The following is a 22281-nucleotide window of genomic DNA, read 5'->3' on the forward strand; positions in this document are numbered from 1 at the left end:
ACCCTATGGGTCGACGGGAATACATAAGTTACATGTTTTCCATCTACTCTCTCAAATCAAAATGTCAGCTCCATCTACACACATGGATTTGATTACACTTTTGGTAATGAAGAGCTTGGATATTTGATAAAGTTAGAAAATTACACAGATCAGATTAGGAAAGGTAAATATCAATACTTAACTTCAGTGTTTCGGCATTTGTACTCTTTATAAATAGCAGCTTATCAGGCAAGCAATATTCCTAGTGTATTGGACAATGACAAGGGGAGGTAACTGGTATGTGTTTGTAGCCATACAGCTCGATCGCCATACAGCAATTGCAGATGTCGTATTCATCATATTGTTGAAATACATGTAATGGTATTAATATTTTAAAATAATAATTTAACATTTAAAAATGTTCTTTGATCTTTTTGTAACCTTATTTTATTAACAAGAAAATCACGTGGAATGTTTACATGTATTTCACCATCATTTAATCAGTTTTGTGGTGTTATTTTAACTTAAATTTACTTATCGTGATATTAGAAATAAATTAATGGGCATGTAATCGATTTTGAGTGTCCCGAATACTGCTACCAAGTACTGTAATATTAAATACAGCACGTATTTAAGGTTACGTTTGTTTTTGTTTTTGTTATCCAATACTTAGTTATCATTATTATAAAACTTAATGATTAATATTTTAAATAAAGTTTTTATTATAACTTTACCGTTGTTTTATATACATATTTCTTTTTATATTTTTATTGTAACATTGATACATAATGTCGATACTATCCGAGATGTACTCTGGTGAAATAGCAAATATGTCCACTTTTATCTCAATTCTAACACAAAATAAGACATGGCAAAATCAAATACATACAAAACAGAAACCATATTCGTGTCGTGAAACTAGCATCAGTATACATTGTACTAATAACAAATGTGTCAATATAGCTCTCGATTTAGAGATAATAACACTTGATGATATTTTTAATACAAATAAGAAAACCCGTTTCCGTGGTATGAAGCAAGCTTTATCTACATATAAGAAACCAATTATAATGTATAATATTTTCTTATCAATTTATATAAAACACAACGTTGATAAAAACACTGTATATAATAACAATAAAATGCAAATATTAACATCATAGGACAATGGAAATATATATGTTTGTATTAAAACAATGTCAAAATATGTATGATATCAGATTGAAAGACAATGCTTTTACATTGACGCCATATTACCACGAGACATTCTGTGTGATACGACACGTTTCAAAAATGTCACTTAAAATTCGATGCAGTATGAAAGTTTGTAATGTGGTTAATTAAATAAAGAAGAGATATTACATCCACAGTTATGCTTTTAAAATATCATAGTAATTTTTTTTAAAAAAACAACAACATGTTTTGTATTAAACATACCAACAAAACAAGATCACAGTCCCTGTCATATACATTTATGGTCACTGTCAATTCCTTAATATACCAGATTATCGGAATGTATTTGTGTAAAAACGACTAATGTATTTCCTTTCATCTATGTTCTTGCGAATGCAGAGTATTGTCTCGTGATTGCAAAACCATTTAGGTGTGTTTTACTGTAGTAAAAGCCGTTATAACGTTGAGATTCTTACCATAAATTCTACAACAAAAAATGTTTCGAAACCGGTATCGATACATCGTTGATAGCAATTTGATAGCCCGAATGTTGTTCAGTAGAACAGATCGGTGCATACTTAAGTTCCATGTGCGTTTCACTTATACAGCGGCGTGAGAGCGTTGAATATTATCTTGCACATCGCTTGAAGGTCATGCTCATGGTTCCAACCCCAATCCGTTCGTGCATTTTGGTCGTCAAACACCTCAGGCCACGAGTCGGCTGTGGAACAATTGTTATTTATTTGAAAATATAGAGAGTAATAATTCTATCATTAAATGGTTAATAATCATAACGACTAACCAGTTTGAATATTCTCAATTTATATTCTAACTTTGCAATGCAAATATGATTTAAATTTTTTTGTGTCACTTTTTGATCAAGTGAATTTGATTGTGACGTAACCGATTTCATTGTGACAAGACTTTCTCGAGTGCTTTTTAGGAATTCTCAAACTGATTTTAGCACGTGGAATAGGACATTGAGAGAGATGGAGCGAAATATGAATGATTAAAAAGAATTAGTGTAATAAGTAGGTTGAGAAAAGTCATCAATGACAACAATTACGGTGTATATATCATTAGCTGATATATGTCCTGTAACTATATACGTAGATTTCATTCAAATGATCTGGAATATAGTAATCTGTGGCACCTCTTTCATCTCCGGTTTTGTTCAAGTATATTCTTGTTTATATTTTACTATTTGTGCCAAACGAAATCGTTAATCGCTAGTGTTTACCTAACAATTAGTAAAATTGCTCCAAAGTTAACAGAATAAAGATTACTGCAATAATGAATAAAAAAATAACATTTAATAACGATATGTGTCCGATTATAAGAGGAAATATTATTATTTAAAAAAAACGCAATAAGAGACTGGTGTAAAAACTATTTCAATATATTTTTACAATGTCTGTTAAAATAAAACGGGCATAAAGACTTTTCTGTTAAAACTACTGCATATACTTGTTTGTTTACATAAACAGGTAATCATATATACTTGATAGAAATATAACGTTTTACACAGGAAATGCTCTTGTTTTAAATTATTAAGAATTCTCGACTTAATATATCTAAATAATATAATGCGTACTGATATACATATTTATATAGATATACTTTCTTCTAAACTCACCGATTTGCTGCCTTCCATCGGGGTTGTAAGTTATCGTAAAGTTTGGGACATATTTCTTGACCTCTTCGGCTAGCTCCTCTGGTGTGAAGCTCATAGCTGTCACGTTATAAGTCCGTAGTTTCATTTTCGAGTCCGGAATCTCCATAAACTGTGCTACAGATTTTAGACAATCGGTAATATACATCATTGGCATCCTCGTGTCTGGTCTTAGATAACAATTAAACGTGCCCTTCTTCAGTGCCTCGTGGAATATAGCCACAGCATAATCTAGAAAAGAAGATTTTACATTTTTTTTTTACTAATATAGACCCTATTGAAAATATTTTAATTGGAAGTGAAAAATCAAGTGACAATATAAAAATCGGGAAACATCGTTAACCTACCAGTATTTCAACACTCTTGTGATACAATGTATATGTAAGTTATCGGTAAAACATTAGTATTTTTGCTCACTTTACCAAATTGTAGCAACAAAACATTTAAATTGAATAGTCATTTTAGAATCCTTCTTTTTTCCATTGACGTTTATATCTATTTTTGTTTTACACAGATATAATTGTGTTTTATAGAGCACAAAGCTCGATATACAGAGCCTTAACAACAGTTATGGCAGTCAGATTTTGTGAGTGTATCAAAAATGGTTCAAATAAAGGAAATGATTTCTGGTTAAAACAAGCAGCACATTTGAGTCATTAGGATTGTATTAATTGTATTAATGACAAACAATGCCTTTTTATAACAATACAGATACCGAAAAGGAATAATGTATATAAAACAGTATCATACAGTCGTTTTATCATTCTAGACTCATCAGTCAGTTCTACTCGAGACCAAACATGAGGGCTAAGTAAATGTAAAATCATAGAAGAGTTTTTTTTTAATTAAGATATTGAATAATTCTAGTACAAACACCAAAAACGTTTGTACATTCTACCATTATTCATACAAGATTAACATAATATACAGGTCACGGTCACCTTGCAATCTTAAAGGATTGCACAAAAGGCACACGCCATGCGTACCACCTTTACCTGCACGTTTGCCAGACAAGGTAAACGCCTGTGCTTTTATTCACTGGTAGAAAGTGGTTATGCAATGTTGTCTTACCTGTAACGTTACTAAATATAGAAATCGGATGCACCGTGTGTTTGTGTATGACTGCGTAACATATAGGTAACCGGTTTGGTAACCGAATGTAGGTATGGAGTGTTTAATGTGTCACTATAGGGGACACACCAATGCTAATGTTATACACAGTACGTTTATAAATCTAAATATATAATTCTCTCTGAATACATGTATACATAATGCCTTAACATAATTTGAGTTGTTTGCATACAAATCAATAGTCGAATCAATACTACAGAAATAAATTTAAACTTTTTTTTTCATTTTATATGCACATCATGTATTCCTACCTTTATGGGAGATTTGATACACACTTAAAACTTTGTGATGTTATGCCATTTATTTTCAAATATTTGGTGAGATAACTTTCAAACTTTCTATAAGGAAATCACAGTGTGTTCCATTTCCAAACAATTATTATGTCTACCAAATCCAAGTCTATTTAAAAATTGCGTTATGTGTCTTTTCGTGTGTTATCAGATACTATTATGATAGTTTTTATTTTAGAAAACTCTTTATGGTGTATAAATATTAAGTCATACTGGTTTGTCTGTCTGCTTGTTTGTTTATTTGTTTGTAAATAATCGGATGATGTATATAGGCTAACAACATACTGCAAAAGACCATGTCTGGATTTCATCAACATGTCCAGACCTAAAGACATTTCTTAACGTAATCGTTATAGAATCTAAAGAAAAACTCATTAACTAAAATTGTTTTCCTTAACATTAATAATGATTCCTTATGGTTCTATGTTAATACTGATTTAAAGACTTTCCTATTGTTAAGGAATAATGATAAAACTGGGTTAAGATATTTATAAAAGATCGTACAGCTATTCTTAGACTTACGCACCAGTAGTACCTCCACCTGCGTGTGTATCGGCGGAGATCACACCTGGGAATCTCAGACTTCGAAAGTCAAGTCCATATTTGTGGTAATAATACTGAAAAGGAAAATCAAAACCATAAACATAGAATAAGCCAATAATGCGTCTTGTTTGATTGCATCAGATGCTTTTTTAAATACTTGTATCTAAACATCAGTCGCTTGACACCTCAAGCCATACAAGAAGTGATCATGTCATCGCACCGCATATCCATATTTATATTTAAGCGGTAAAATAGTGAAAATATATAATGTGATTCGAAACATGTTGTTACTATGTATCAAGTGTCGTGGTTTTCCAAACAATATTTCATGATTTGATAGCTCAGAGAAATGCATTAAATTGATTCAGAGATAGAAAATTAAAAATGTCATATTAAGCTTTAACATTTAAGTAATTTGTGGAAAACTAGCTATTTAACTGTTTACAGAAATGCAGCGAAAAGAACGGATATCAACTGTCCGCTATAGCCCATCACACTAACATTTTGTGCATACGGCAAATATGTTTTGTTCTTAAATGATAATAACTTCCTAGAGGCATGTAGCCACTAATGTCACAATGGCTACACGTCCTTTTCACTCATGTTACATATATACAGTTTTGAATACAGGGAAGTAAATTTGACGCATACAAGGTTTTATTTGAATTATTTGCAGCAGTAATTCTCAAGCTATCTCATCCTACCCTGTATACATATGTTAGCATACCTCCCCCATTAGTTCTGCATGCACCTTGGACACCCCGTAAATAGTTCTTGGTCTCTGTATGCACATATCTGGTGTTGGATTTCTTGGTGAGTCGGGGCCGAATGCACCTAGAATTGTAATAAAAAAAATGATATTTATTTCAAATATTGCAAAGTAGGTCATTTAAAATGAAGTATATTTACAACTTTAATTAGTCATAACTCACAATTGATCAAACAAGGACAAAATACAAACAAAATATTGCTTTGTATGGAGATATTCTAAACCAACAAGTACATTTTTGCGGTTAAAATTTTCGAGATTTTCCCCCTTTCTGTCTGCACAGGATGACCACAAATAATTAAGCATATATATCTGACTGCTATATTGAGCTTTTCAGCCTCTTCAGCTGCCTACATTTACAAGAAAGTTGTTGGTTTTTGAAAAGGGAGTTATAAACTTACCAATTGTGCTCGGAACAAAGAGTTTAAGTCTATATTGTCTTGCTAGCTCTAGAACGTTGTGAAGACCTTCAATGTTTACCCTCATGGCTAAAGGCACATTGTTTTCACCAACAGCACTTAATAAGGCACTGAAGTGGATAATCCAGTCGATGTCATGTGTTACTATCATCTCCTGTAGGGCTTTAAACTCCAGAATATCCGCGAACAGATAGGGACCTAAGCAAAGATAATACATACATTATTAAGGGAGTAAATTGATATACAGTTTAAAAACAAATAGAAAAACTCCCAAAAAAATGTCATTAAGTTTTCTATCATTGTCAGATATATAAATGTATGTTCTATGGGTTTTAAAGCAGAAGACCACTGATTGTAATTATCCTTGTTTACATGCAAGTAAATATTATTGACACTCGAAGAATTTTGGTTACATATTGTCATACATGTAACAAAATTATGTAACCAAAATTCTTCACGTTTCAATAATATTTTGACATATATATACAGCATAGCCAAAAATTATCAAACTGCATCATACAGCGGACACTTCCTTAAATGTATCGTCAGTTACAGTTAAAACATTGGCGACATAGTAAATTCAAAACAGGTCGAATAAAATGCTAAATTCTGAATGGGCAGTTGCAATAAACCTAGTGGATTTCGTAATTTGCAACATTGGAATTCAAAAGAACTTAAAGTACACGTGTGTGATTGTGTTTGTGTGTGTATGTGTTGTTGTTTTTTTGTTTTTGTATTTGTTTTTTTTTATATTTTTTTTTTTTTATTATTATTATTGTTGTTTAATTATCAATTTTTATTTATTATCCACGATTAAGAGAGGAGGTCCTAATGTTATCAACTACGAATGAGCAAGGATACTTACCGCTTTCCTTAACAGCTTGTGATGGTTTGATTATGTCTGACATAATGACATTGTTCCGTCCATACTTTTGTCTGCAAAATAACACATTTCAAAAATATATGCAAAGCTTTACTGTTATCATTCATTCTTGAAGGTGTAAAAAATATATTTATGCGTGGCATACATTGTGCCATCATAGTTCACTAATAAGCGTATATTATAGCTATTCTATTCTATTTACTTAAAAGCATTTTTGCCGTTCAGGAAGCATGGCCGTAATGAAAATGGAGGCAATTGTTTTGACTAATGAAACACGTTGTCACATCTGAGACGTTGTAGATATTTTAATAGAACATCACTATTTTTTTCATGCAAAATAAATCAAATTAAACCTATTTAAAAACAAATTAAGAGTGAGAGGACAGGTATTAAACAAGACGAATTGTGGGCAAATGAATACTGTGTAACAAGAAATGTTTGTGTATATTTTCGTTCGTGGTTTGGATCTCTCAAATAATTTCGTGGGCACAAACTTTCGTGGTTAACCCATGCAACAGTAATTTAACAATAATACAAATAGCAACCATGCAAACAAACAATGTTTATACACGACGAAGATCTCATTTCATACAGTATATACATTATACCCAACATAAATCAGAAGGGTAAATAACGAAGGTTCTATTTACACATAGAAATATATCCGTGATAATGCCGTGTATAAATTCCCATATACTGTAAATCATTATACGTTCGCGTATGCATTATTTCGTTTGAAACTTAACTCTATTGCGAAGAATTTTCAAAATTGATTGTCTACGAAACTGATACTGGCGATAGATTTTCTAATGGGTCTACAAGGGAAGCTAACGCCCAAATGTATTTCTAACTCGAAAATAAGGCCTTGAAAACTCTCAAATAGGATCATTTTGTTTGTCTATAATTTGGCTATATGCTGTATCTTTAAAGACTAATAACATATCATAGGTTCATGTAAAATATGTGTAATACTTATTGTCGCGTATTGAGTGTTATAACTAAGATACAGACAGGATTTCTGACTACAATATGCTAAGTATACCTTGCACTGACGCGCGTTTATTATATACAAATAGACTGTACACATATGTATCTCTTTATGCATTTTAGCGCTATCACATTCTTAGGCTATTCAGGTATTTTACGACACCAGATGGTGATACATGGTGTACGCGGAGAAATAAAAGCCAGCCGTTACATCCATTCATGCCGCTCAACAAATACATGTAAGCCGTATTTGTTTTATTTAAATCTAGGTTCAAGGATGAAATGGTTGCATTGTAAGTCAGATATTACACAATACGATGCATTTCTGCTGACTCAGCTCAGACGAGTAAAATCACCTGTTATTGATATAGAAGACTACGGAGACTCTTAACAGTCATTATAGTATTGTATCATAGCTACGGAGACCCATACCAGTCATACATTTATAGTTATATATCAGAACTACAGAGACCCATGCCAGTTATTTATTTATAGTATTGTATCATAGCTACGGAGACCCATACCAGTCATACATTTATAGTTCTATATCAGAACTACGGAGACCCTTACCAGTCATACATTTATAGTATTGCATCATAACTGAGGAGACCCATACCCATCCTACATGTATTGTTATATATCAGAACTACGGAGACCCTTACCAGTCATACATTTATAATATTGTATCATAGCTACAGAGACCCAAACAAGTTATTCATTTATAGTCATATATCAGCCCTACGGAGACCCATACCAGTCATACATTTATACTAACATATCATAACTACGGAGACCCATACCAGTCATACATTTATAGTATTGTATCATAACTACGGATACCCATACCAGTTATTCATTTATATTTACATCTGTCTCTTCTTCACTGAGTAAACTCTGACTGAAATTAGCGTAAACGCAATAAGAAATAGGTTCAGTGGATTAATAAGCGCGGGAATCGGTAAAATAATCATGACGTCGTCTATTTTTGACATTGCCGGAACGTCAATTAGACGGCGCCATTTTCAAAGGATTGATCACGTAATTTCAGCGTTTTCCCTGTTACCTGGTATGAACGCAATGTGAGAGACATATTCAAAATATAGCGCAACTATGAACGCGCTATATAGAGTATGTATGTATCCCATTGCGTTCATACCACCGTAAACGCAATAAAAACACCGTTCAATCTCTATATAGTATTATCACTTTGGAGACCCTTCCCAGTTATTTCTTTATAATAGTGTATCATAACTAGGGAGACCAATACAAGTCATCTATTTATAATTATGTATCATAACTACGGAGATTCATACCAGTCACCAATTTACTGTAATGTATGGGAACCAATAATAGTCATCAATTTACACAACAATGTATCAAAACTACGCAAAAATGAAAACTTTAGAAAAAACGCTTTCTGGTACCGATTATTAACTACTTTATTTTTTTAAATTATATCTCTCATATATCATACTTTTCCAAGTTATTTACAAAGTTCTTGATTCATTTTGAGATATTTAGCAGAAAAGATACAACGACATTACGCAGGTTCATAATTTTAACAATGAGTGTAAAATTTGAGTCGATCACTTGATGGATAACGCAACTTCATCTTCTTTATTGTAATATTGATTTCAAAAGCATTTTTATGCATCCGTATGACAGCTGATTTTGATATTGATAATGTGTCATGATATAACCACTAAAACCGTTTAAAACGGGATTCGAACCTAAAATTCCACAAGTCTAGGAGAATACGTGCACCCTATAATGTGTTTGGTTAATGGTGATTAACCGAGACCATATCATCCCTTTAATGGTCAAAAACAAAGAGGAAACTAATAATAGTAAAATAGATCATAATTTAAACTCATCGATAAAACGAGGGTGAAACATAAACACATTCATGATAGATTCAATGGTAATCCGAAAGTGGGAGCGTCTTTTGTTTTGTTGACTTCACCCACCATATAAATCTACGCCTAATAAATGGCCGGTCACTTCCTCAAATTAAGAGCTAGGGTATTTATACCCACGAGTAAATACATTAAAATGCTAAACAATCATGAGAGTTAAGCCCGAGACACTCGACCTCTTAAATGTGGAGACTGTACATGTGCTATCTTGGCAATTCTAGCAGTCCAACTCAATAAAGATGAGGTTATTCCGAACTGAAGTTGACACGACAGGAGCTAACGACACGAAAACACCAGAAAATTCAGCATGACCTGCCATTAACAGAAGGCATCAGTCCGACAGGTATTGGCTACAAATTTACCTTAGTTCCCGGGCTAGTCCAGTGCCGAGCTGTCCAAGGCTTCCTAAAATAGACATAGCAATAATCACTTAACACCAAACATAGACAATACAAGTTACATATCTCAATTATAACTTTATTTTTCACATGAGTGATTTCAAAGCTTAACGCTGTTTTCGACAAAATCTGATTTACCTGTCAAAGTAAAATCAGTTGACAATCCTGGTATGCATACATACGTTATCTGAATATGTCTAACGAAAAATGCACACTTGTTTCTTTTCGTCACATGAGGCATTTGCATAAGATATAGATTACACATGGTTTTTTTTTTATTTGCACACAAGAGTTTGATACCGATCTATTCTAAAATGTAGTTCAGTGTGTGTGTGCAATCTAGTGACTCATCATCCATGTCTCGACGACGCCTCTGGCTAGTACAGATTAAGCACTAAAAACGACAGCGATGACTTCAATCGATCATCGTCGGGACAATGTTCAAGCTCATATAAGTAAACAATACAAGGGATTCATATTACTTTGATAATTCTTATTTGTTTTGTAAAATAATACATGTAATAGCATTTAAATTTGTTATTAGAATTAATATTTTTTAATTATATTTTTGTTGATTTATCTGTCTCTTCACAAATATGGTAGAAAATAATTTGTTATTGGAGACAGACAAGACATACATAATTTGGGGACGAACATACAGAAAGTTAAGTATAAACGAAATTCAATTATCTCCTCTGACGTATACAGTGTATATGAACCCGTCAACGGGGAAAACCAGGTATTGCTAAAGGATAAGAAATTATATTCTTAATCGACAACAATCTCCATGTAACTCCAGAAAAATTTAAATAGTGCAATCCTGTCAATATCGATATGAAGAGATATAACATACAAAACAAAAACTGCTTCATTAATTCACAATATAATTAAATAATGTTATTCATAAATTTGATATATAGAAAAAAATTAAATCTTTCAAATAATTTATTCATTAGTAATATAAGAAAATAATGATATATTTCTCAAATCACTTCATTAACTCACACTATAAGAAAGTAATTATATCTTTCAAAGTCGTACAAAATATATATATTACTAAAGTATATAATATTCAAGGTATAAGTACTAGTACCGCTTGTTCTTTTTAATTAACTACTAACGGGGAGAAAACTTCAGGATTGAAGACCTCCTTATAACTTTAGGCACATCTAAGGTATATATATTTTTTTTCTAAATTTCATCAAAAAATCTTAACCTTTGACTTAACATTTAGTTACATACAAAACTATAGAAACAGAAAATGTTTACTGCAAAATAAACGCGATGAAGTGGCCTATTTCTATATGTATCTTATATGATGTCATTAGAGTTCCGCTGCTGCAATGTTAGTCGATATTACCTTAGTAAGAAATACGAATACATGTCTATATAGGGAACGTTTAAAATTTGCTGATTCAAGCATGCGTGTACGTATCAACTTTCCAAAATAGGCCAGTACGCATAATTGGAGGAGCAGGATAGGACATGAATTCTAAACTTTTAAAAAGTTTGACTTGAGTCAAGTGAAGATAGCATGGTATGTTATGAAAAAATTAATGAAATCATTTTGAATGGAAACCAAATTTCTCATATTTAGATAAAGGCTTCAAATAACCTTGATGAGTATATTTGATAATTAAAATTATAAAATAATGGCACTAAGCCATTACTGATGTTAAACTGAAAATATCACAACCAGGAAAAAAGAACGTCTTTGGATTAGCCAAATCTACGTTATTGCTTTATCAATTGTCATCTTTGTATGCATGATGGTAATACATATAATTGATTAAAATCAATCAAGGAGGAAATATCATGGATTTAACACAAGAAAATATTACGTCATTTTTAGATTAGGGTCTCAATAACATATTAAAACTAATCCTAACTGTGATCACAACAATGCTCTTAAAATAACTTATTTATATTTGCTGTAAAAGACAAATAATGAGCAATGTGGTGAAGAAAAGTATAAAAATTACATATGCATTCGTTTGAACAATTAAAAGAGATTTTGCCTATAGACATTTTATTTTCAAATATCAGGAAAACATGATTTTTAAATCAGACATTTTGTTGATTAACTGTAGAACTTTAAGCCTGTGTTTTTTCTTAGGTTTGCAAACCAAGAATAAATCTCCAAGATAACAACGAATAACTACCTGTTATGAGAATTTTGGGGTGTTGCGGATTCACTCCCTCGGCGTCAGCCCCTACGAATGATGAGTTCAGACGGCTATTTACGGACCATAACACCCGACTAGTTTCATTTGCCAATACGAATGCATTTCTAGTCCTTGCAAAATTTGATATCAACGTTGCCATTGTAGAGTGCTGTTTGAAATGTCCTTATGTGTTGAACTGAAAAAGAAAAGAAATTTTGTGAGCAGAATGCAGAAACTGTTATTTCACTTCTTAATATTTCAATGTCCTGAAATGAAATATGTTACAGTATAAAATCAATGATATTTTTTTACAGCAGAGTATAAAGGTATATCGATACCATACCAGATAAAAAAAATGAAATTATTATCACTACATCATATCACGAAATGTTTATTGTTGTTTTGATACGTTGCAGGTAAATATATATATATCTTTGGTGAATTCCTTCTTCAACCTGCGTAATATATCACGGTTTAACACAAGCGAATCGTCAATGTTTCAACCACAAAACGCTGAAAAGTCTGATTAAAACAGAGTCGTTGGTTATATTTGAAATGATTTCTAAATAATTGTAGATGTATAGTTCAGCCGTGGGTGTTTTGATTTCTTCTATAACAGTGTGGTAACTACTGTGTTAATTACAGTGCCAAAATGTAACGAATCAATACACCATGTACCTCTATCAAAGTGAAGGAATAAATGCATTCCTTGCTCACCTTCTTGAAATAAACCTCTTTTCGTAAACGGGAGTCTCCTTTACATACCCACTGTCGAGACATACATGTATTGATAAACACAACTCATTCTTGAATCAATATGAAATCAATAAGAAAAGTGCTTGTTTCGTTTTAGGTAATATCTGCATTACAATCCAGTTATGTATGTATGCATTCTCAAATCTGTACGTTTACAACGTTTGAAGAACTGGACGCAATTGTGATAAGTACTGCTAGGTTTTTTTTACATTTGCAGAGAGTACATGAAGATTTTTTTTTTTTTTTTTTTTTTTTGTATATGAATAATAAGAACAGTATCTTAATAAATCAGAGAAACGGAGCATTTTTACAGTTTTATTAACTACGAAAAATGATTCATATTACCTTATCTCAGAAATCTATATATATACCACAGTCAAGTAGACTTCGCGAATACGTGGAAATATATTTATGTCTTATTTGCAAACTGTTCACTTTAGAACACTGTGTACCCCAGCCAAAATTGATCGGATATGTACATAATAATTATTCAGGACGCATTCATGTGTTCACTGAAACCCATCAGGACCTTTGTAGTGAAAACCAATAATATCCTGGTTTGGTGAAATACTCAACGACAACAAACGGTTAACATGGCGTTATTTGTCTACTCAAGAGTTACTATTATCTCAGTATGATAAGAAACTGACAAGTGAATATTTTTATCTTTTATAATTTTATCATATTTATATTTCCACTCAATTCAGACTCAATGAACCTACCACAGTTAACTCGAGTCATTTTTCAATGAACTATATCAAGTCCGGCGTAGGAATACGTTTGTCGAGCTTGGACTATATTTTTTTAATTCCTTTTCAAAAGTGATCATATTTACATGAAATAAATTCCTTTAAAACTAATATTTGTTTTAATGTGGTATTAAGTTTGTTTACGAAAGAAATCCTAAAAGTATTAACCATATGTAGACGAAGAGTGATGACGTACATTTCGGTAAGTTCTGTGGTAGACTTGCACAAGTCCCTATTTGTCAAAGACAAAATATTGTACAAAATATCAAAAAAATATAAATATAAGGATTGATTAAAGTTATGTTGAGGTGTATGGGGGTATAAACCTCAATAGGTCTTGAGACAAATGTATTATGAACTGCTTCGCAGTTCATAAAATTTGTTTCGCAGTTCATAAAATTTGTCTCGTGACCTATTGAGGTTTATACCCCCATACACCTCAACATAACATTATTCAATCCTTAATTGACGTGCTTGTAATCATCAACCATTGCATATAAATCTAAATGATAAAATCCTAAAAAAAACCTATTATCAGATCCTAACAAAGTCAAATCTTGTTAAACAGTTTAATAATACAACAGAAAATAAAAAATATCTGTATGAAATTACCATTCCAAAAATGTGTGCACGTCATAAGGAGCCAATATGACGTGTATGAATAATTGGAATGAAACGAAATGTAGGACGAATCCCTTTAAATATCATCACCAGAACGAAATGTAAACCGCTTGTAACACCTGTGTATTATTTATCACGCCCATCTGACACAATTATCGATATAATTAAAGTATAAAAGAAACAATTAATATATTGATAGGAATTGCCAGTGATGTTACGAACACCATACAGCTGTTCTATGACTCGGTTGCGATGTTAGGACATCAAACAGCTGTTTTTAGGACTCGTCAGCAGTGTTATCGGCCAAAAGTGCTGAAATCCAGAACGGATGTCAGTAACATAAAAACGGGTCCAAATCAATATTGAAATATATCACAAAAGTGCACTAACTCAAAACTGGGTTTGAATAAATAGATTAAAGAAAATATAATTGGTATCCAATAACACATGCCAAATGCCTTATTTGGGCATAAGGGGTCATGGGATAATACTTCCTTTTGGCTCCGTAGTGTGACATCTTGTTTCCTTAATTTTTCATCCTGAAGCTGATGTGCAAATCAAAACCAAAATCGGAGTTAAGAATTTTGTAAGACATATCCAATATCCCGCCAAAGATAATGCCATGAAGCCAATGCTATTTGGTGAACTGATCACTTTAAAGTTGGTCTTTAGCGACATGATTTCTTGACCTCACTGCAGAGGAAGAATGACATGCGTGACACAACAAATCTAAGTTTGATCTCTTGTCTACATTGGTCTGGAGCTATCATTGTTAGCTTAGCTTTGTGGAATATTTGTATCGTGTATGTCATGTTTTAATCCATTTGAATAGTGATCACAAAGTTCATAAAATACACATGTTCTTGTATCGTTTGCAATCCAGTATGAAAAAATGTATAAAATGTATTGAATCATGGGGCTAATACACAATTTAATTCATTTTGGCTCTGCTTGATCTAACTCCATAGTACAGTTTAAATCATGTTTGGTTCTTTGTAATCTAACTCTCAATTTATTTTTAAATGTGTTGTTATCTTTTCTGTCTTTTGTAAATCCTTTTTTTAAATGTAAAGGTGTGCACATTCTGTGATATCGAGATTATTTTGTCAGTAACATGAACCAGCTGATCACACTCCCCAACAACGATTGTCTATGTGAATACTAGCTAGCCTGTAATTATTATAGAAATCGGATGACAACACGGCTGGTAAATGATTGCATAGAAAACAGCCATTCGTTTATTTTACGAAAATACCCACTACAACAAAGATTTAGATATCATACTACATGCGAAATAGATATGCCTCAAGCTTAGGCGATACCTAATGCATCGACAATAGGCATGACATGCAGGCTATTGTTTTAGATCAATATTACACATGCATCGTACATATGTGCTTGGCATTGTTCTCCACAAGCTCTTGGGGTTTATAACAGGAATTTACCATTCGAAACAAGCATTCCAAAGACTACGTAATAAAAATATGGTGGTACCATCGATTTTCTGTGTCCGAATTAGGAATGTGTATAGACATGGCTACTAAGTATATATAGTGAGAAACTTTTCCAGACGAGAGTAACTGTCTGAGGATATATAAGTATTTTTCTATTCATGTAAGGTATGTTTTCAATGAAATTTAAAAGATTCTTTGATAAAAGCGTTGCGAATACAGAAATAGTGCAAAAACTACAAACCGATGAACGATAGTGCAGGGATTCGTAAATATGTTGTAGCGTTCTACGACATAAAATGAATATCTGGGGCAGTCATCACACTCCAGTGCTTCCCCATAATTACTCGATATGCTGTACACTTCCCCGTAAGGCTTTGCCCCAATGATTTTTTTTTACTTAGGAGCTATTGAACCCAATCGTAGGTAGGCGTGCTAGCGATATGTGCCATACCGTATTACACTGTGGCTCTAGTACACATGCATGGATTTCAATGTGTGTATTGTTGTACTGGCTTTTGTATTTATATAAACCAATAGTGTTAAGTTAATTCAATTTCTACAAGTAGCAGTATGCCAAGATCAAACACTTTAAACATGAAAGGTAGCGGTTGACTTGTTCTTGACTTACCTTAGTTTGCATGTGTGTCCTTGATTCCCGGCCTTCGATTTTTTCTGAAAATTATATGAATATATATCATATAGCAACGTCAGACATTTTGAATTGTTCGACTTACCGTAAATGTTTTGTCAAATCTGTTGTAATAAAATGGAATTCCGTATAACAATGTTAAATACCCACATGTATACACACATGTAATATCGTCCTAGGTGTGGGGGGCTTGTCTCAATAGGCCAATGAAATTCAACGACACAATATGTATTGGCACATATGATTGGTTATTAGAAACAAGCCTGCTTTATCAAGCACGTGGCGAGGCAAAACATCTAGATTTTGTAAAAACTTCTGAAACGTCATTTGAATGACAATTAATGATACTGAGTAATAGGAGGAAAACAATTGTTAAACTCTGCCGAAATGTATACATACATATATATAGATAGATAGGTAGAATGATCATGGGAAATGAAATGCTTGTGAAGTAAAATATAAAACAAGACAAATTTACAAGATGTTTACCGCGAGGCCTCTTTGCCATCAATGGCTTCGTCGGGAGTCCACTTAAAGAAAGCCTTTGGTGGCAGAAAAGCCTCGTGGTAAATGTCTTGTAAATATGTTATATTTAAAATGTATATATTGTACATGTATAGTATATATTAAACATTCATAAAACATATACACTTTTCTACTTACATGACATGTAAACAGATAGATACCAATAACATTAGTTTACACATTTTATTAAATGAGCTTTACAAATTTGCTAATAATTACTTCGAATATGACATATAGTTCCACAGACTTCTCAACGACGTTAGTGTTAATGGATGGCAGCTACGAGGTTAAGAGTCATACGCGTACCGCCAAACCTAAAGTGTAAGGTAATTTCGTTTGCTATTTTGTAGTTTTACTCTTTCCTTCCGCAGCACAAACATGGCATTCTCCAAACTCCGGGGCTATGTTCGCTTTCGCAATATGTACTCCTGAAACATATAATGGCTGAATAAAAACCACACAACTAGCAATTTGATTGGTGGCAGGCAAAACCCTGATCCATCTCTAGGCTCCATGCGTTTACAGAGAGCGACAATCAAGTTGCAGTCAACTTATTTTTGTTTTATCCAAAACAAGTGTCCGAGCCTTCGAGTTTTGCCATGACATATTTCAGGGGTCCAAAGAGCGAAAGGGAACGTAACTCTTGGAGTATCGAGGATGACAAATATGGTACGACGCGCGATATGATCGCTCTTTCGAGAGCGCCTGACAATCAAATAGCTGTCTAAAATGTATCAACCATAAGTTATTTGAAGGCGGCGAGGTTCTGTATTAGAGATATATAGAAGTATGTGTTTTCTTAGTCTGTGCCATCACTTAACTCATTTCGGTAGTGGCACGGTTCAGAATACATGTGCTGGGTGCAGTCTAATTAAAGTTAATTTGTAATGTCCGCTCCTCTTTTATACTGTACGATACAATACATTGTTAAGTAGAGAAGCGGAAATTACAAGTATGATTTTAATAAGATAGGTGCTGGACTATTTTTATTAATATTGAAAATTATCAAATTAATCAATTATTGGAATATTGCACCTCCTTATCCAGATTTTGACATTTCCTTCGATCTATTTTTAGTTTCCTCTATCGTCCTATCACTTTTGGTATCAACACTTTAGTTTCTGGAATCACTGGCGAGTCCGAAAAGGACGAAACAGCTGTGGGATATGTGTAGTTTAATTTATGTATCAGCTTTTAATTTATGTATTACTCTGCTTTATCTAAATCATTAAACTTTTAATTTTTAATTGAAAAGTGTTAATATCTTGTGTATCTTGTACAAACCAATCCCTGACAGTTGCATGCACACCCGCGTAAACAAACCCTTATTCGAATTAAAAAGTAATATTTGAGGAATATTTTGTCGAATTGAACTGAATTAAAAGAGTGTATTAATATTCATTATTTGCAATGGCACTTTAGATAATATCCGAATTCCGAATCAATATATACCGGAATCAGCCGAGGTTAGCCGATTACGCCATGACTGACTATAACGGTCTCCTGTTTCTGTCAATCGCAACATCTCGGGGAAATTTCCGGCAACACTCGGAAATCTCCGAGTGTTGCCGGAAATTTCCCCGAGATGTTGCGATTGCTGTTTCTATAACTTTACGATGGAAAATCACCTAAAAATAGTTTCCGATTCTCCCAAAAGTCGCTTGCTTGGCAAAGGAAATAGACGCTTACGAAAGCTCACAAACACAATTTTCAATCGCCGTTTGTTTTTTTAAGATAGTCATCTTCCGAAATGATATTGATACCGAACTGATGAAACTCATACGGAAAATGAGATTATACAAGCTGTATTATATAATTAAAAGCTAAATCTTATGATCAATACATCTCAACCACATATTGCTGTATAGTCGTGCTATCGTAATTGAATGCAATACACAATTTTATGCAAATGTAATTGCATACATTACTCTTGGATATTTTGATTGATAGATTTACAGAACGTATTTAACCATGCAGTTAAGGAGCTATTCTGTCCATAGCACCATACCCTATTAGTCAGAACACAGAATTTACAAATTGCCGACATGCATACGAAATCATAATTCTAAATCGATAACAGGGTGTACAATAAAAACAAAACACATTAACATTAAGACTCTCGAAAAAGTACAAGGAGATTAAGACCAGGTGTTCCGGAAGTGTGGGAGAATTCTGCTTCTTCGAACCAACATGACATATAAACTGGTTGCCTGCCTTAGTTATCTACTATCCGCAAGGGACTGTGTGCTCTGCTTTGTAGCGCAGGCAAGGAGATGATGGGGGTACCTAGGGGGTCCAGTGTACTCAGTTGGAAAATCACTAGGCCCGATTGGTTTCCGATTCCCAATCTATTGTGAAACGTAACAAGGGAGGTAAATGAAGAGGGTACCAGTCTACTTGTGGCGTACCAAGGGAGGTAACTGAGGAGGGTACCACTCTACTAGATAACGTTCCAAGGGAGGTAACTGACAAGGGTACCTGTCTACTGGATAGCGTACTAAGGGAGGTAACTAAGTTGGGTACCATGCCGTCTATCAGTTCAATTCGGGTATGTCAGGTTCTCAAAATAAGAACTAAGTTGGTGATAACGAAATTACAAGGAATATTAATAACCATCAAATACGGCAAAATTAACATCGTAAGACCGCGTTACCAGACTTTCTTTTTGTTGGAATACAGACCCCAGTGAGGCGCTCGGCAAAATTAAAAGGTCCTACCTGGAATCGAAACCCGTGTTACATGCGAGATCCGCCATATAACCGGTTAGGAAGGAATCACACAATAATCGTCTCTAGTACACATGCTAACCATTCTTCGGGCACACTTTCATCTTTTTATGTTTGCTTTGACAGAAGGAAAAATTAATATATTATGAATTTAATTAATGCATAATGTGCCGCATCGAACTCGGCAAAATGCACAGCCATTTTTAGCGCCAAATGGGAGAAACAACCTGAAATATAATTGGCATTCTGATGTCATCTGGGTATCGATACTTCGTCCATAATCTGATGACGAGTCAACCAATGCTGGAAAAAATTGTATTCAAATCCCAGCATCACGAAATAGATTAAACCACATGATTATGACGTCACAGATATCGTCAGAATTGGCGGCATTTTTAGAAACTGCTGTTGGGGTACGCGTGTTAGAGCCTAGATGCTTGCCACCAAAATTTGTTTTCTGGTATTTTTGTTTGTTTTTTTTTCTTCTTTTATTATTATTATTTGGATATACATTTACATGTAATTTTCTGTTTATTCACTTTTTTTTACGTATACGTGGACATGCAACTAAAGCTTGCAAAGCTCAAAAGTACGACCAAAATTGGATGATAGTTGCACAGTTTTGGATCCTCTTCAAAAAAGTAAAATCTATCAAATAGAGAAAGTCCAGAGAAGATCTTATATGTCTGCAATATATACCACAACGTTAGCTTGGAATCGGGTATGATGGAATCCCTACTGTGACAAATATGGGGCGCCGTTTTACTATTTATTCCCATTTGGTGATATCACCTATTCGAATAGGTGATATCACTTAAGAACTTTTTTAAGTGATATCACCTATTCGAATAGGTGATATCACCTATTCGAATGAGTGATATCACCTATTCGAATAAGTGATATCACCTATTCGTTTCATTAAGTGATATCACTCATTCGAATAGGTGATATCACTTATTGAAACGAATATGTGATATCACCAATTCGAATAGGTGATATCACTCATTCGAATAGGTGATATCACTTAATGAAACGAATAGGTGATATCACTCATTCGAATAGGTGATATCGCTTATAAAATTTCATAAGTGATATCACCTATTCGTATAGGTGATATCACTCATTCGAATAGGTGATATCACTTAAGAATTTTATAAGTGATATCACCTATTCGAATGGGTGATATCACCTATTTGAATAGGTGATATCACTTAAGAATATTTTTAAGTGATATCACCTATTCCAATTGGTGATATCACCTATTCGAATGGGTGATATCATCTATTCGAATAGGTGATATCACTTATTTGAAAAATGAATTGGTGATATCACCTATTCGAATTGGTGATATCACTGATTGAATAGGTGATATCACCTATTCGAATAGGTGATATCACCAAATGGGAATAAATAGTAAAACGGCGCCCCATAGACAAACCCTTCAGGCCCGAAGATCATACTTCAGATTGGTGCTTTTCTACAAACTCATAAATTATTTCGGCTGACTCTGCATGGGGATCACAGGAGCTAGCAACGATGTACATGTATATGGGATAAGAAATAATAAGAAAACATACGTAAGACCATATAACAAATTGATTACTATGTGTTCTTATGTTTTTATATTGTTGGTGTTTTTCCCCTTTCCTATTTCACAAATTAAGGTATATACAATGTATATATATATATATATATATATAGTCTTACGAATAAAGTTTGTCGCGGTGCTAAAGAAGAAGAAAAATTCTTTATTTTCCTCAATTTGAAGATTACATAAAACGAATACACTTAAACGTCTTTATTAGGGGAAAAACGGCATTAATTATCTAGACTTCCGTGGGATATACAATGTAGATATGAACATTTCAATTTATCATTATTTATGTACAAAAGAAGAAAAAAAAGGTAAAAACAACCAATGACTATAGTAATAACTTTTTGTAATGGAGAAATACATGGGCCGCAGTTTCGACTCTCAATTACCAGTTGAATCATGTTTAGATATGTACGTAGCATTTTTCAAAACTGTTCAACGGCATTTTTCAATCAAAAAAATTATTTCAAATTACATGCTAATTGTAAACTTCATCTGTTGACAACAATTATCAAACAAGTAAACTTCTGTAACTTACATTAGCTCGGAAGGAACGGTGCGTTGAGTTGTAGTCAGGAGGGTGTTATCATAATTGGGAAGGAAACCTTAGTACGTAACAGGATGTCTCGTGGTGACGTCATGGCATATACCTTTTCCGATGCAATATTTTTCCCGAACGGATATATGATATCGATGAGCCTAGGAGAAAGAGGAGTGTTTAAAAATCGAATCAAAGATCGATGAAATAAATGCAAATAGTCTGATCAAATTAAAATTTTGAAACTGAAAATATGGCAGGATAAAAAGCAATCCATATTCTGCTTCCGATTGTGAATTGGCGATACAATTGAATTGTGTGTAACATACATGTACATGTACGTA

General features: G+C 33.2%; 1 protein-coding gene across 5 annotated transcripts; it reads right to left on the reverse strand.

Moving 5' to 3' along the window:
• Positions 1–1005: 1005 nt before the first annotated feature.
• On the reverse strand, positions 1006–22013 carry LOC117326106 (L-threonine 3-dehydrogenase, mitochondrial-like). Of its 5 annotated transcripts, XM_033882725.1 has the most exons (11): positions 21938–21989; positions 17386–17507; positions 16534–16577; positions 12323–12521; positions 10125–10167; positions 6842–6912; positions 5959–6174; positions 5516–5622; positions 4772–4862; positions 2789–3055; positions 1006–1873 (listed from the first exon to the last, which is right to left on the reverse strand). In XM_033882725.1, the coding sequence occupies exons 4-11, from the start codon at positions 12483–12485 to the stop codon at positions 1749–1751; spliced, it is 1083 nt and encodes a 360-aa protein (XP_033738616.1). In that variant the 5' UTR covers positions 12486–12521; positions 16534–16577; positions 17386–17507; positions 21938–21989; the 3' UTR covers positions 1006–1748. The 5 variants fall into 5 exon arrangements, with proteins under 5 accessions (XP_033738616.1, XP_033738614.1, XP_033738617.1 ...); XM_033882723.1 differs by lacking the exon at positions 17386–17507 and having other exon boundaries at positions 21938–22013; XM_033882726.1 differs by lacking the exons at positions 17386–17507; positions 21938–21989 and adding an exon at positions 19797–19815.
• Positions 22014–22281: the final 268 nt, after the last annotated feature.

Source organism: Pecten maximus, chromosome 4 (genome assembly GCF_902652985.1).
Source record: "Pecten maximus chromosome 4, xPecMax1.1, whole genome shotgun sequence".
Lineage (NCBI taxonomy): Eukaryota > Metazoa > Mollusca > Bivalvia > Pectinida > Pectinidae > Pecten > Pecten maximus.